The sequence below is a fragment of the Phaseolus vulgaris genome, chromosome 3 (assembly GCF_000499845.2).
Source record: "Phaseolus vulgaris cultivar G19833 chromosome 3, P. vulgaris v2.0, whole genome shotgun sequence".
NCBI lineage: Eukaryota > Viridiplantae > Streptophyta > Magnoliopsida > Fabales > Fabaceae > Phaseolus > Phaseolus vulgaris.
In genome coordinates, this window is record NC_023757.2 from 1,347,439 (window position 1) to 1,362,872 (window position 15,434).

The 15,434-nt window shown below is 28.3% G+C and overlaps 2 protein-coding genes and 1 non-coding gene across 3 annotated transcripts; 1 reads left to right on the forward strand and 2 right to left on the reverse strand.

Moving 5' to 3' along the window:
* Positions 1–645: 645 nt before the first annotated feature.
* LOC137806123 (oxoglutarate-dependent flavonoid 7-O-demethylase 1-like) lies at positions 646–5,906 on the reverse strand. The gene is made up of 4 exons (XM_068606083.1): positions 5,583–5,906; positions 4,095–4,333; positions 1,967–2,291; positions 646–1,077 (listed from the first exon to the last, which is right to left on the reverse strand). Exons 1-4 carry the CDS (start codon positions 5,829–5,831, stop codon positions 811–813), a joined length of 1,080 nt encoding a protein of 359 aa, XP_068462184.1. The 5' UTR covers positions 5,832–5,906; the 3' UTR covers positions 646–810.
* A 4,604-nt stretch (positions 5,907–10,510) lies between these two features.
* Positions 10,511–10,583, forward strand: TRNAR-UCU (transfer RNA arginine (anticodon UCU)). Its single transcript has one exon. It is a non-coding gene; the product is annotated as a tRNA-Arg (tRNA).
* A 1,063-nt stretch (positions 10,584–11,646) lies between these two features.
* LOC137806124 (GEM-like protein 4) lies at positions 11,647–14,034 on the reverse strand. The gene is made up of 4 exons (XM_068606084.1): positions 13,815–14,034; positions 13,206–13,286; positions 12,839–13,113; positions 11,647–11,968 (listed from the first exon to the last, which is right to left on the reverse strand). Exons 1-4 carry the CDS (start codon positions 13,948–13,950, stop codon positions 11,789–11,791), a joined length of 672 nt encoding a protein of 223 aa, XP_068462185.1. The 5' UTR covers positions 13,951–14,034; the 3' UTR covers positions 11,647–11,788.
* Between the last annotated feature and the right edge of the window lie 1,400 nt (positions 14,035–15,434).

Sequence of the window (15,434 nt, forward strand, 5' to 3'; positions counted from 1 at the left end):
AAATTGAAAATGATATTAATGAAATAAAAGTAGTTAAAATTTGGTTTTCCTTTCAACCTTGTGTGAGATTAGAGGACGATAATTTTTAGATAACTTGTCCAGAATTCATTGGTGGAAGAAATTAAGAATCACATGTTTTTCATTCATCTTATAATGTTTATTATTATTTTTTGTTAAATAAATATAATTATTATTGTTATTCTTTTATTGCTTACCGATAGATTTTGAATTCTATTTACCGAACTTGTTATTAAATTTGTTGAAAAACAACTTGAATAACCTTGTCTATATCATCATTTTTTTGTGTTAAACGGTATAACGTCGTTTTTTATAAAATTTGTTTTAGTTTAATTACAAAATAATTGTTACGAGTGAGTATATAAATTCTGGATTTACCAATCTGAAAAACAAAAAATATCTTTTAGAATGATTTTTTGTCTTTCAGATTTTCTATTCTGGAAACACCATTTGCTTATGGAATGTCTATTCCAGAAACACTTTTTACTTACGGAACTCCTATTTCAGAATCACCCAAAACTACGAAAGGATAATTTTGGTATTTCAAAGAATATAGGGGTACAGAAAGAAAAATGTAGGGGTACAAGAAGAAACTTCCCTGAAAACAATTATTCATGGCATGCAAGATTCTGAAAATTTCTTAAAATTTGTATTTGCTAGAATCGAAATCTTGTGACGAATAACTACACATATGAAATTGAACCAAAGCCACTATATATAATTATGATGTCTTGAAGATTATTTAATTATTATCACATTTCCATTAACTACAAGGCATATAAACTCCACAAGCTAGTTTTTGATGTTGTCACTTTGGATTCTCAAAACATTGTTTATGAAAGATTTGGCACGATGCTGAGGTGAAAGGTAGCCTTTGTAGAAATCTGCCACCCCAATTGTTTTGAAGAGTGGTGGTGTTTGTGGAGTAATAAGAGATGGTGCAGGACCTATGTTTCCATTCCAATCAGGCCCACTGAATGTTGCTATGCTGAACCTTTCTTTCACTGAGTTCACCACTGCTCGATGCTCAATGCTCCTATATATCCCATTTGTCACTACCTGTTCAACCATATACACATAGCAAAGAAAGTAAGGTTATAAAGACTTGACAAGTTACCTTCAACATTGAAAATAACTTGCTTTGGTAGAACATGCTCAATGAGGTTTTTCATTAATGTAGTTATTTTTTTAAAAAAATTATGATTTTGGATAATTTTTTTTTTTACGAAAACAGGTAAATCGTATCCTATGGATATGATTTCAGAGTGAAAGTAATTCCATTGAATACGACTTTGGGACTGAAAAAGTATGCGTGGAAGTTGTACTATAACAATACGACTTTCTTAGCAGAAGTTGTATGACATTTTAACGACTTATGTGTAAAATATTTTAATTGAAGTCGTATCCCTTCTATACGACTTCAATTGTATTATTGTGTAATAAAATTGTCTGAGTGTCATATGACTTCAGATAAAATATTTAAAAAAAAATCAGATTATTAATTAAAGATGATCGTTGGTTTGATTGTTTTGGTTATTGTGTTTTTACATTTTTAAGGTTTATGAAAAAAAGGTTGTTAGAGTCTTCAAAGTCAAACTTTAAAGTTGAGAGAATTTTACAAAATTCTTTTATTTTTAATTAAATTATTATTTGTATTGTTTGAAATTGAGAAAAAAAAAATAATATTAACTACATTGTCATACAACTTATCTTAAAAAAAGTCGTATTGGTATGGTACAACTTCTACGTGTCCATTTTGGACCTCAAAGTCGTATCATACAACTTTCATTCTAAAATTGTATTTATACGATACAACTTACCAATTTCTGTAAAAACAATTTTTTTTTACTCAAAATCATAATTTTCAAAAAAAAATACACTACTATGCCAAGAACACTAAATGATGAAGTGATATATTAGGTATATATATAAATTTGAATCACTATACCTCCAAAACATCTCCAATAAAAACCATGAAAGCATTTGGGAGGGGATGAACAGGAATCCATGTTCCATCTTTTTTTAGTTGGAGACCTTCAACTTCATTGCCTTGGAGAAGGATGGTGAGTGCAGAAGCATCAGTGTGAGGTTCTAGGCCAAAGACATTTTCTGGTTGAGGACAAGGAGGATAGTAATTGATCTTTATTGCTTGTCCTGCTTCCCCTAATGACTCTTTAATCTCCTTTGGTCCTATATCAAGTGCTTCTCCAATCACACCATACAAGCTTATGGCAAGGTCTCTCATCTCCTTGCAATAAACCTCTAAATTCTCCCTGCAATGTCCAACATTATCTTATCAATATGTGATTTTCAAATAGATCAACTTATGCATACCCTTTATGAACATTTTATTTATTAAGTTCAGTGATACTACAAAATTGTAATTGTGATAAAAATTTTACAGTTTCAGTGTGAAAAATATTACACCTACCTATACAAAAAATTTATGATATATGATTACTCAAAAGTCAAAATTTTAATACAAAAAAATCTATTATAAAACAACATATTGCATCTTTCTTTAAATATTACTTGAAACAATTTTATTAAAGTCTCTTACATCCATAACATGTGTAGTTAAACCAAGATTCATAAGAGTATACAAGAGTTAATATCACTATAAAATTGATATTCCTAATTAAAGCACCACAAAATAGCAACTAAACACTTCCCCGACTAAACGAGCTAGCTAATTAACCTGCGGTTCAGTTTGACCTTGGCACATATGGGTATCAGGCTAAACGAACTAGGTTAACAAAGTCAACTTTTATTTAGGTCACTATTTTTGAAACCTAACTTGACCTGAATCATAGGCTACACGGGATTAACCTGTCATGTTGGACCCATTTTGACAAACCTAAATACTAGAGTTTTCTTTTTCTTTCATAATAACTTGCCTCCAAGTAAATAAAGCTAATAACCTACACTTGTTTTATTTATTCAATTCCTGTGTTAAAAATGTGATGAAAGTTTTGGATTGGAATTAACATTTATGTTGTAGTTTTCTGGGTTTTTTTATAATTTTCGCTGAAGCATCAAGTTATCGCTCAAGTGACACTTAAGTGATGGTCATCATTGTTTGCACTGAGCATTGCTGCTTAAGGGTCACCATGGTTGCTCAAGCGACAATGATCCTCATTCAAGGTATTACTTATTCCTTAAGCAAGAGAGATAGTGAAACAATTTTCTCTCCTCTAGAACTCTCATCACTCAGTGACAAGTAGTCGTTCAAGCAATAAAGCATCAAACTTTTTTAGTGTATTGTGGAATTTGGTGAATTATGCAAGAAGTCATGTTGCTCAAGCAATGATGTGATGCTTGAGTGATAAAAATTTAATATTAACTCTCTCCTCTAGAGTTTGGTCATTCAAGCAACAAATATATGCTTGAGTGAGAAAGATATTGTAACAATTCTCTCTCATTTTGAAGTTGTTTTTACTCTAGTAACATGAGATTTCTCAAACGATGTGAGGTATCATTCAAATGTTGGGTTCCCAACTTGAGTTAGGGGTCTTCCTCTGTTCTATGAAGATAGGTCACTCAAGTGAGGTTGTCACACTCAAGTGACACATTCCTAGTTGTAATTGTATATTAGAATCTATTATGAAAATTAAATATTTTAGGTTCACTTATAATCTAAATCATTTAAATTAAAATATAACGTATTGAGAAACTGAAGGAGGTTTTCCATCAAGGTTTGTAGTGCAGGTATAATGAACCACCATGATATAGAAAGTTGACGATGTTGATACTAGTTAGACATACTTAATACAAATCTTCCTGAAAGTATAAGTGTGAAAAATTATCCTAATGCCACTGAAGATATAATTCAAAATCCTTGTAATATTTGTGAATTATATATAATTTATTGTTGTAAATTGTGTCAGTGTTTCTTTGAAAAAATTAACTCACCTTTTATACTATATTATATGTGTTACTACTATATATACTACATTATGAAGAAGTGATCATGTAGGTAGGAAAATGTTCCCAATAGAATTAGGAGTATGATTATTTTGTTTCTAGCAATGAAAATTTAGTTATAAAGAAAGAAAAAAAAAGATATTAAAGAGCACCTGAAAGGTAGTGGTAGATTAGGAAATAGGTGGGGGTTCCTAGAGTAAGATGGAAGAGTTAAGATGTAGAAGCCATCTACCCAATCCTCTTTAGGCTTGGCAATCATTTGCCCAAATCCCTCCATGTCTCCCTCTTTTTTCCAAAGCTTTTTCTTCTCTTCCATTGAAAGATTGAACAGTTCTTCAGCTCCTCTCTTCACATCTTCCACCACTTCGATGTTAATTCCGTGATTAATAACCTGTTTTACAAAATCACAATTTGCAAATTCTGTCACAACATGATTATGAATGTGTTCATCATTTTAAATCACTTCATTCACCTTGTTGGACTTTTCTATTCTAATTGGTGTTTGGAACTTCTGGTGTGTATGAGGTTGGTTTTATGATTTTGCTCTAGGCTTTTATTACGGGTGGGTGATTGTTGGGTAGTTTGGTGGAGTTTGTCAGAAGTTGGCTTTAGTGTATTTTGTATAAGGGTTGAACTATTCCTGAAGTGGTTCCTATTTATTCATTTTTTATTGTTAATAAAAAAAATCACTTCATTGTTTTCGTCTTTATTTGTATTGTTTTGCTTATTAAAGATATTATAGATGGTTAGAGTAAATACTTAATTTAAGTCACGTTAAATTTCACCACCAGATAACTGTTTAAATTATTTATTAATACAAATTATTCATTAATCTATTTCAATAAAACAAATTGTTAAGAAAATAAATAAATATATAACATTTCATAAATATTTCAACCTATTACAATCTATATGCAAATTATTATTATTCTTGCGTAACCCAAAAACCAGAAAAAAAAAGTATTTTTTTAAACTACAATTAACAAATCCCTAACTTAATTAAAGAAACTATATCTATTACTGTGTAAATAAAAAACAAATTATATATGTATTGAATTTAGTAGGAAACAAAAAAAACAAAAACACTATTTTGTTGCTCTTCAAAACTCACAAGCACATACATATTACTCTTAAACACTCTTTTGGTGTAATTACAATTAACATATCAATTAAAACCAACTAAATTGATCACATTCATAATCATGGCATATTACTTACAAATTCGTGATTAATTTCGATGGAAAAAAAGATTTCTTTAACATCCTATACAGTAAAAACATATACTTAACACTATATTATAATAATATAATAATATTTAAAAATAAAAATAAATTAAATATAATTAAAATATAATTTTATTATTCTGTCAAGTTAATGTTATTTTTTAGTGTTTGTTGTTTTATCATATCACCACCCTTTCTGTTTATCAACAAATTAATTCCATTTGCATATCATTTTATTTTTCTTTTAGTCTTCTGTACTTTTTCAGCAGAATTTATTTGCATATATATTAACTCTGAATATGTGTAACATACTGTTTTAATTCATTGATGATGAAAAGTGTATATTAGCACACGTTTAATATGATTACAGAAAACACAAGAATGAAACAGAAAGAGAGAGATTATGCAGATACGAACCTGAAAGAAACCCCATTCTTTGCATGCAAGGTGCAGGTTCTTCAGTTCAGGAGCCTTGAGTTCTTGAGGCAAGAACAACTTAGTTAGGTCAATGACAGGGATCTGAGGCAAAGAGTGTGTGTTAGATGAAATTGGAGGGTCAATATCTGGACGAACATATCTCTCTGGAACTTTGCTTAGTGCCTCCTTTGCTAGTTCTTTCACAGAAGGGTGTGATCCAATCTCTGCTGTTTCTGCTTCCATGTTCATCAAAGGTTTTAGGGTGAATGTTCCCTTCTCTGTCAACTCTTTAAGGCAAGAGAATGATGTCAAATATGTGTGTGGATGTAGTAGGTATATATTTACAAATTGGTACCCTTTTTTTAAAAAAAATTATTCTTTTGTCTTTAAGTATCCAATGGTGTGACTTTTAACCTAATTGGTTCATACTTAACCTAATGAGTTGGAAAATAGTAATAAAAGAATAAAAGAAAAATTATCAACAAATAATAAATAAAATAAAATAAGACACTTCAGAAATGTCTCGACTCTTATACAGAGAATCCTAGATCAAACTTCTTAACACCCAACCAACTTAGGATCTAACAGATATTACAACACATCAGTCATATTGACATAATAGATCGAGGAACAAGAACACAACAAAATTATCCTTTGATCTATATGTTTTCGATTAAAAACATGTGATTTGTGGTAGAATGAGTTAGTGATTCGTCTGCTGTTTTTAAAGAGTTGTTTTTTTTTGTTGAAGATGTATAAGAGTTTGACCATCCTTAAAGTGATTTATATTTATTTATTTTTCTGGTTGATAAAAAAAACACGAATTTTTTTTAAAAGAATCAAATGAAAAATGATTTTAGTGATTTAAATTACAAATGTGTCAATTAGATTGATTTTTAAATACCCAGAAACAAATTTGAAATGTTTTTTTTTATATTAATTGACTATAATTAAAATCATACATTGATGATATTCAAAAGATTAATTAACATGATTGAAGTAAGAAATTGAAATCATGTGATGAATAAAAATGGAATTAGGGCAATTTTATTATAAGAGATGCATATGGATTTTGAAATTGTTTATTTATTGAAGGGACAGTTGAGGCTTAGCTATGATCCGTTGACCTCATAAGAATAATAATGAAATGAAATTAGGGATTGATGTTAAAGAAAGTATGATTGTGATTATGAATTCTTCTGCAAATGGCTTAGCTGGGGTGGCTTGTTTTCAGGCGCAGCCATGGGAACATATGCTCAACAAACTCATTTTCTAAAATCACATGCCTTCAAATTTATCTCATCTATTTATAGCTGGAAAACAAATAATCTTTTTTATTAAATTATAATAAAAAGTATCTTAACATGTAAATCTTTTTGTTTAATTTTAGTGTCTCTAAAGTTTTTTTAAAAAAATAAAAAAATTGTCTCTTACGTGACAGTATTTTTTTTCTCATGTATAATCATTTTAAGTAACATCTATTAATGCTCATGACATTATCTCAGCAATTAACACCTCTAAAAAAAATTAAAATTCATAAATAAATACTGTTTATTTATTTATTTTAAAACAAAAATTATAAAATAGTGATTTTTATTTTTAGAAAAGTGGAAATAAAAGAAAAAGTTTTGTAAGACTGAAACCGAACAAAAATAATCATTACAAATTTATAAATGGAGAAAAAAATTTATTAAAAAGATTTTTTTATAGAGTACGCAGTAATGATTTTTCTTTTTAAAAAAAATCTTGCGTTAGTTATATGCGAAGATGTTAATTTACATATAATTTATTTGCGATTATGATAATAGTTAAGTATGATAATATTTAAATATTACACACGTTTAATATTATATAAATATAAAATTTAACTGGATGTAATAAACTATCAGACAATCATTAAAAAAAACTAATTTAAAAAAAAAAAATTAATTACTATATTTAATTAAATATTATTTTAAAAATTAAAAAATATTAATATAAAAATACTTTCTATTATTAATATATAATTTTTAAATCAGTATTTAATTAGTTACTAAAATTTTAACTATTAATATTATAAAACTAATTACTAAAATTTTGATAGCTAATTAAATATCAATTTAAAAATTATTTATTAATAATATAAATTAATTTAAATATTAATAATTTTTTTATTTTTAAAATAATATTTAGTTTAATCAATAAAGTAATTAATTATTTTTTATTTTTAAAATTAGTTTTTATTTAATAACTTTTTTTAAGTAATAGTATTATAATGGTTTTCTACGTTACTACGTTGTTCAATAGTACATTATCACATGTAGATCTTCAATCGTACACTAGTTGTTTTTGTAAAAAATATTTTTAAAGTCATAAGGATGTCAAAGAAAAAACAATTGATAGAACATAATACTATAAGAAAATACAATATTAGTGACAGAGCAATTTACATTTTTGTGTCCCTTGGTTTGTTTAGTTTCTTTTTTTGTAAACCTTTTATAAAAAATTACATTATAAATTTAAAATTTTAATGGAGTCAGTATTAGTGATCCAAAATAAAATTTGGTAATTAATAATTTATTTGTACTATGAGAAATGAACCTTCTATTCCATTAGTTGGGTGTGCTATAATATATATATATAAAAAAGAACAGAATTATGATATTGTATTGTAGGAGTGATAAACAAGGCAGAATAAATAATGATGATAAATTCCTACACTGATTTTATTTTTAAAATAATAAATATTATTTGTGAACAACTATTCTGGAGCATACTCTTCTTCCTTGTCAATATCTGTTTTCTTCATTAATTATTTTCCTTGTTGTGAGGAATGACGTGTGCCTCTGGTTTAGTTGTCACTACCATGCTTCTAATAAATAAATTCATGGTTTTCAGCAATGCTTATCTTTTTGCATGTCTTCCTTACTTAAGCACAATTTGTTTTTCTTATTAAAGTAACATAAAAATGCTTTGAAGAATTGACTTAGTAAAGTTTTGATAAAGAATTCTTATATAGTTTAGATTTTTTAATGTTAATGTATATTACATGGTCTCACTATATCGTTTAGTCTCTTAATGTTTCTTCAATCTTAAACTGACTAATGAAATCTGTACAGGGATGATCGACCGGGGCTGTTGACCCGGCCAACCTACGCAACTAGACTTCACCTTAAGCTACGAGGTCGATCACATGGCATACGTGGCCGATTGACATAAGATGCTCAAGTCAAAAGTTGACCCAATTAGCAAAGGCTAACCCATGGTTAGGGAACGACCTAATCCAACCCTAATCGCTAAGCAACCCCCTAATCCAGCCCAACAGCAAGGGTCCATCAAGGTAATATAAATATCACGCATTCCAAGGAAAAAGGTGTGTCATTATCAACAGTATTCTGACAGCCAAATACGATACCCCACTGACTTGAGCGTTGGAGTGTCATCTACAGGGGAAGTTGGAAGGAGGAGCGTTGAACGCGGCTGAACCGACCGAGTAGCACCTAAAGTCAATAGTTCTCCCTGTCCCCAAAACTAGTTCGAGAACAAAATCGTTTAATGAGTAGTTTGTTTTATTAAGAGGAGTATTATTCAGTCTTTTTTTCGTTAGTTTTGAGTACATTTTACGTGTGTAAGTTATAATGATATTTGTTCTATAAATAAGAACTTGTATCTTCAATAGAAGTTAATTGAGAGTTGTAATTTAGAATAATATTTTGCATGAGAGTTTAGTGAGAGAGAAATTGTTAAATTCTAATCTCTATTATAGTGAATTCTCATATGGACGTTAGTTGAAGTTCATTAATACTCCAATTAAATCATGTTAGGTGAATCTAGGCTTCATGCATCCATGGCTGAGAAGGACAAGAAAACACTATCCGAGAAAGTTCATAAAATTGTTCTAAGCCTATGGTGGAAATACATATTTTATAAGATGTTAACATTGTAAGAAGGAAGGTCACACAAGAAAGTATTTTTCCCAAAAGCATAAAAAGGTTGAAAATCTTGATGGAGGAACAACGGTATATGAACAATCTTCCATATTATTGGTTTTGTTATGTGTGTGATGACCTATGTTATTTGAAGGAATCACTCAAAAGAGTCTTGGTTTATGATGGAGCTAGACGGTCTACCATAGATGCTCCTATAAAAGGTTTTGTTAACTCATAGTAATGTTGGGTGTTTTGTACAATGTAAAGTGTCTCACAAACTACATTTTCACTACTTATGATACCACTATCAATTGGAAGGCAAGTCTCTAAAAGGTAGTGACTTTGTTAACCACTGAAGCTGAGTATATTCCCATGACAGAAATTGTAAAGAAAGCTTTATGGCAAGAAGTTGAAGATGCAAGACCATAATTTCACCGTCTACTATGTAAAGAGCAATGCAATACAATTTATCAACTTCGTGTTATAATTAAAGGTCGAGATCAACAAAGGTGAATTGAATAATCACTAATTTTCAAAATAAGATGACAAATAATTATTGAATTGATTGATAAGAATTCAATAACCTAAATCTATGACAAAATTAAAGATTAGTTAAAAAATATTTCAAGATACAAAGTATTTAAGAAGTATATTGTGTTTTTTTTATCAACAATAAAAAATAAATAAATAGGAACCACTTCAGGGGTGGTTCAACCCTTATACTTGATACTCAAAGACCAACTTCAACTAAAATCCACCAAACTAACAAAAAAAAACCTTGCATTTACTACGCCTAACAAACAACTTCAAGAGACCAACCTCACACACTCCACACGTTCCAAACATCAATCAGAAAAGAAAACTTTTTACTATTTCACTTTATAGAAAGAATTACATCCAATTATCCAAACATTTTGATTAGACAAAACCATTATATTTTCAAGTTTATGTAAAAAATCTTCAAGAAAACAATACAAAAGATGTTTTATAATGTATTCTAATACATAATTTATCACAAAGGCGCCCATGGCCTAATGGATAAGGCGCTTGACTTCTAATCAAGCGATTGTGGGTTCGAGTCCCACTGGGCGTGTTTCTTCTTTTCTATTTTTTTTTATTTTCTGTTTATCGCTTATGATAAAATTTGTATTTAAACTGTTTTTAGGTAAAAACAATATTAGATTAAAAAACAGAATCCAATAATTTGTCAATGACTTAAAATAGTGTATTTAAGTTTATAATATTTTTTTCTTGTCAAAATTCTTTTATCTAAAATTCTTCAATGCCCGTTTTGTACAAAAATAAATAAATAATCAATATCTATAACTTTCTAATTAAGCTATATTAAACTATTTGTACTAAAGGTAAAAAACATGTAAATGGAATATTTTTACATCAGAACAAAAGATGATTATCATTCGTCATATCAAGAGATGATTATTAAGTAAACGAACGTGTGAAGCAAAAGATGAAGGAAGACATAACTACGAAGTCGAGAAAACACGTAATTAAGGAGAAAAAATTACTCTTTCGTAATATTTGCAAGTACATTTTTCAAATTAGAAATAATCTTTTAGATTAGAAATGATCTTCAATCCAACATTATCTATCAAAATTTCAAAACATTTATTTTATATATTACATTACATAAACCTTAATTTTCTATTTGAGAAAACAAAAACTTAATAGTACCTCCTTTTAAATTTTTCTTATTAGTTGTAATTCTATATAGTGTTATTACATTTTAACAATGTCTTTTAGATCCTTTCTCTCTCTCTCTCTTTTTCCATGCAACCAAACACCTTCTAAAATGGTTCCTTGAAATTACAAGCTTGAACATGCTAATTTGAAAGCATAATACTTTTTTCACTTCATCTTGGCACAATGTTAGTATTTGCAGATTAAAGGTTTTTTTTTGTGTCAACCTAACTTTTATGCCTACTACATGTTACAATTTTGTGCAACTAGTTTATATGGGTTTGTGTCTTTGGATTTCATTGAAGTATTCCTTAAATACTTCTATTTATTAATTTTTTATTATTAATAAAAAAAATTGTTAGATTATGATGATGTGATCTAGTAACAACTAAAACAAGAAAATATATAATGAAACTTGCGAAATCATAGAGAATCTACTTGTGGAGACAAGTGAAGAATTGACAAAACATATTGCTTTGATTTTGTGAACAAGATTATTTACAAAGTATTCTTGTACTAGAGATTGAACTTTTGAGGCTTGGCACAATAACTATTGATCGATGAAACTATGAGAATGAGTGAGGTAAAATTCTACTCTTCCTATTTTCTGGCTTGAGATAGAGCTTGCCTCAAGTATTTGAAAGCTTTATGGTAATTTAAGAAACCCAAAAACCAGAAGTCGAAGTTGTCCACTGTAACTATTTCTATGTACTTTTGTGAAGGCTTCTTCACATGTTCACTTTGGTTCACACACCTTATCTTTTCAAGTGGAATCACAACCTACAATCACAAACACAATTTTCAAATCTTATGTTAGAAAACATGAGGAGAAACACATATATAGAGTTCTTATTTATATATATATATATATATAAATAAAACATTATAAAAGTAAATTTCAAGATTATATTAGAATATTTAGAGATGCTCCAACCCATATATAAACATACTAAAAGTAAAGTTCATATATATATATATAAAGTTAAAATCTTAGATCATATTTCCTAAGGAAAATATCGAGTCATTCATCATTATAGTTATCTTCTTGTTTAATCTTCCATAACTACATAACCTACACTAGTCAAGATTGAACATACACTCAAAAAAATATTAAATAAAAACTAATCTTAGAGACAAAAAAATAATTAGTTGTTATATTGACAAAATTAGATACTATTTTATAGACTAAAAAATTATTGGTATCTAAATTAGTTTCTATAATTGATAAATGATTTCTAAATTGGTATATCTAATTAGATACCAAAACTTTAGATATCAACTTTAAAATCTAAATAATTGGTAGTTAAAACTTAGGTAACGTATCATATATCAATTTAAAAACTATTTATCAATAATAGAAACCATTCTAAAATTAGTTTATAAAATAGTATCTAATTTAGTCCATATAAAAACTAATAATTTTTTAACAAATGATTTTCTAGTAGTGAAAACTGTTCTAATATAATTAACACAATCCCTATAGTATTACCAATGACATTACCCCTACTGCATCAAAACAAATAATTACAAAAAACCAGCAAAAAAACCAACAAAAAAACAGTTATCATGCCTTATTGATTTTGTTATCTCCTCTTATTGGTGATGAATTGAGAAGCAACATAGGGAGATGGTGTAATGTGTGTGTGATACCTTGTAATGGATTCTGATCAAATGACCATTGGAAGAATAAGCCTTGATTGATCTCTCACTGCAAAAGGAAACTTTATGAGTGGATATGAATAGGAGTCCTGCTAGAGGACCAGATGTGGTTGATATGTAGCACTGAGATGCTTTTAGCAGCTTCTCTCCATTTTTCACACTGAATAGCTGCATGAACACTTTTTCCACTCCTCCAACTTGAAGAATTCTAGCTCCTAAGCTTAGTTTTCCTTTTACTGTATCACTTATTTTTGGCCCAAGTTTTACTGCATATCACCACAGATTTATCAGCCAACTACAACTTCATTGTGTGACTAATTAAAAACTCTTTCTGAAAATATGAATAAAAAAAATATACCATGTTCTTTGAGTCCAGTTGCAAAGCTGTTGGTTTTTCTCCCCAGCTTGTTCATCCTTTTAAGAACTGAATCTACTTCACCTGAAAAATAAACAATAAATTAGTGTTTATAAATATAACTTTGAAGACATTTTTTTTCATCAACAAAGAATAAATAAAATAAAACGAGCCTCTTCAGGATGTTCAATCTTTATAGAAATAATCTTAACATAAGTTTCTTATCACCTAACCATAAGATCCATCAGACATTACAACATAACAGACACATTAACATACCATAACAAGATTCTAGATCACATCAATATACAATTACATCAATCTTCCAAAAGAACACAATCTCAAAATAAGACACAAAAGTCCAACAACTAAACTCAGTCTTTATCAGCAGACAGAAGTAAATCAAACATCCAACATGATAAGTAAACAACGTTTCTCTCATTTTTTTAACTAAACAATTCATCAAAATAACCATATAATAAATTATATATATATATCTCATTTTTTCGTGTGATGATAGATGATTGTTGTTACTTGAAGTGTCAGCTGAGATGTCAAGTTGCAGTCAAACATAAAAGCTTTATAAGAAAAAGAATGATATATATGTCTCACCTTGGTTTGAGCTTGTTGCAGATGTGGTGTACTGGGTAGCAGGATCAGGTAAGTATCTGTGTGATGATTTCTCACCAAGGTATGCTGCTGAAGAGAATGGAAAACCAATTAGCATCTCTTGAAGAAAGGCTGCCATAATATCTAACCTTATAAAGTAGATCTCTTCTTCTATGATCTTCAATATATTCAAGAGTGCAATGCCCACTTTGGTGGATGAAGCTCTTATGGTTATATAGCAATGAAAACACAGAAGATGAATCTTGACCTTTGTTTTGGATGAGTCATGTGCTTGTCATCGTCAAAAATAAAGGGAAAAATGGTTATTCTGTGGTTGGAGATATCTTTTTTGCTTACTTTTAGCACAAAATAAATGGCATTCTAAAGGTCCTCGTCAAGATTAATAAAAAGAAAGATCATTACAAAAAGCTTGATATAATGTCTACAATGAATATGGTAACTTCTTAGTGTGCAAGGCTTGATGGTGATGATGACATTATTGATTATGAAAATGAAAATAAATAGGTTGAACAGTTAGAATATTGAGGTCGGTTGAGCTAATTAGACGGTTCCTTTTAGGGCAATAACATAGTTTTATTCAAAAAAATTTAAGGAAATTAATCTCTTCAAAAGCTCTTTTGCAATAAAAAAATGTTTTGGGGAACATAGCATGTTTGGTTTGAATATTTATGACATATACCTGACAGAATACTATGTTTTAGCTACTTTTCTGGTATAGTTTTCTTATGTGTGGGCGTCATGAATGAGCTTTACGTGCTGGCAAGTTAGCTTTCTGATGCCATACAAATATATGCTATCTCATGCATTAAGATATGAAATCTTCAGAAGAAAAGAAAAAGAAAAACTACAACTTCAAAAAGAATTATTTAGTAATATAACTAAATTAAAATATGTGAGTGAAAATTTTCATTTCGAGAATAGTTTTGAAAATTTAAATCAAGTCTAAATTTTAATTGTAAAATAATATATCTTAAGATTGTGGTAAAATTGATTGGGTAATTTATTTTATATTATATTGAAGGATCACACTTCAGTATGAGAAAATGTATTGAATATCTACGAAAAAATGATTTTAGCTAAGGTTATTTAGCGGATCTTAATATAATCTTAGGAATTGATTTGATTAACAAAGGTGTTTTTAACCTTTGTTAAGTTCCAAGGATTATTCAAAATCTCAATAAAATAATGAAAGTTTTGTTAGCTTTTGTTAAATTTGAAAGGTTTATTTTAAAACCCCAGCAAGATAACGGAAGTTTTTTTAACATTTGTTATATTTCAAAAGTTTATTCTAAAAACTTAATAAAATAACGAAGGTATTTTTAACCTTTATTAAATTCTAATGATTTATTGTAGAACATCAATAAAACATTCAAGATTTTTCAAACTTCAATAAATAAATAAAATTAAATCTATTTATAAATAAATAATTAAAAACTACATAGTTTTAATATATTTTATAACTAAATTCTCTAAAATTTTGAAAGTGTAACTTTACATTACAAATAAGTTTTCTAAAGTTTCAAAAATTTATTTTAAAAACTCAGTAAATAACCTTGGATAATAAGTATATCAACAAATAATCTTGGATAATAAGTATTTCAA

Coding starts and splice junctions, on each gene's coding strand:
- LOC137806123 (XM_068606083.1), bottom strand. CDS start 5,831: ATGAACATGGAAGCAGAAACAGCAGAGATTGGATCACACCCTTCTGTG. Junction 2,292..4,094: donor AATCTACCACTACCTTTCAG/GTGCTCTTTAAT, acceptor TGGACATTGCAG/GGAGAATTTAGAGGTTTATT. Junction 1,078..1,966: donor TTATTGGAGATGTTTTGGAG/GTATAGTGATTC, acceptor ATGGTTGAACAG/GTAGTGACAAATGGGATATA.
- LOC137806124 (XM_068606084.1), bottom strand. CDS start 13,950: ATGGCAGCCTTTCTTCAAGAGATGCTAATTGGTTTTCCATTCTCTTCA. Junction 13,114..13,205: donor AACTGGACTCAAAGAACATG/GTATATTTTTTT, acceptor GGTGATATGCAG/TAAAACTTGGGCCAAAAATA. Junction 11,969..12,838: donor TGATCAGAATCCATTACAAG/GTATCACACACA, acceptor TTGTGATTGTAG/GTTGTGATTCCACTTGAAAA.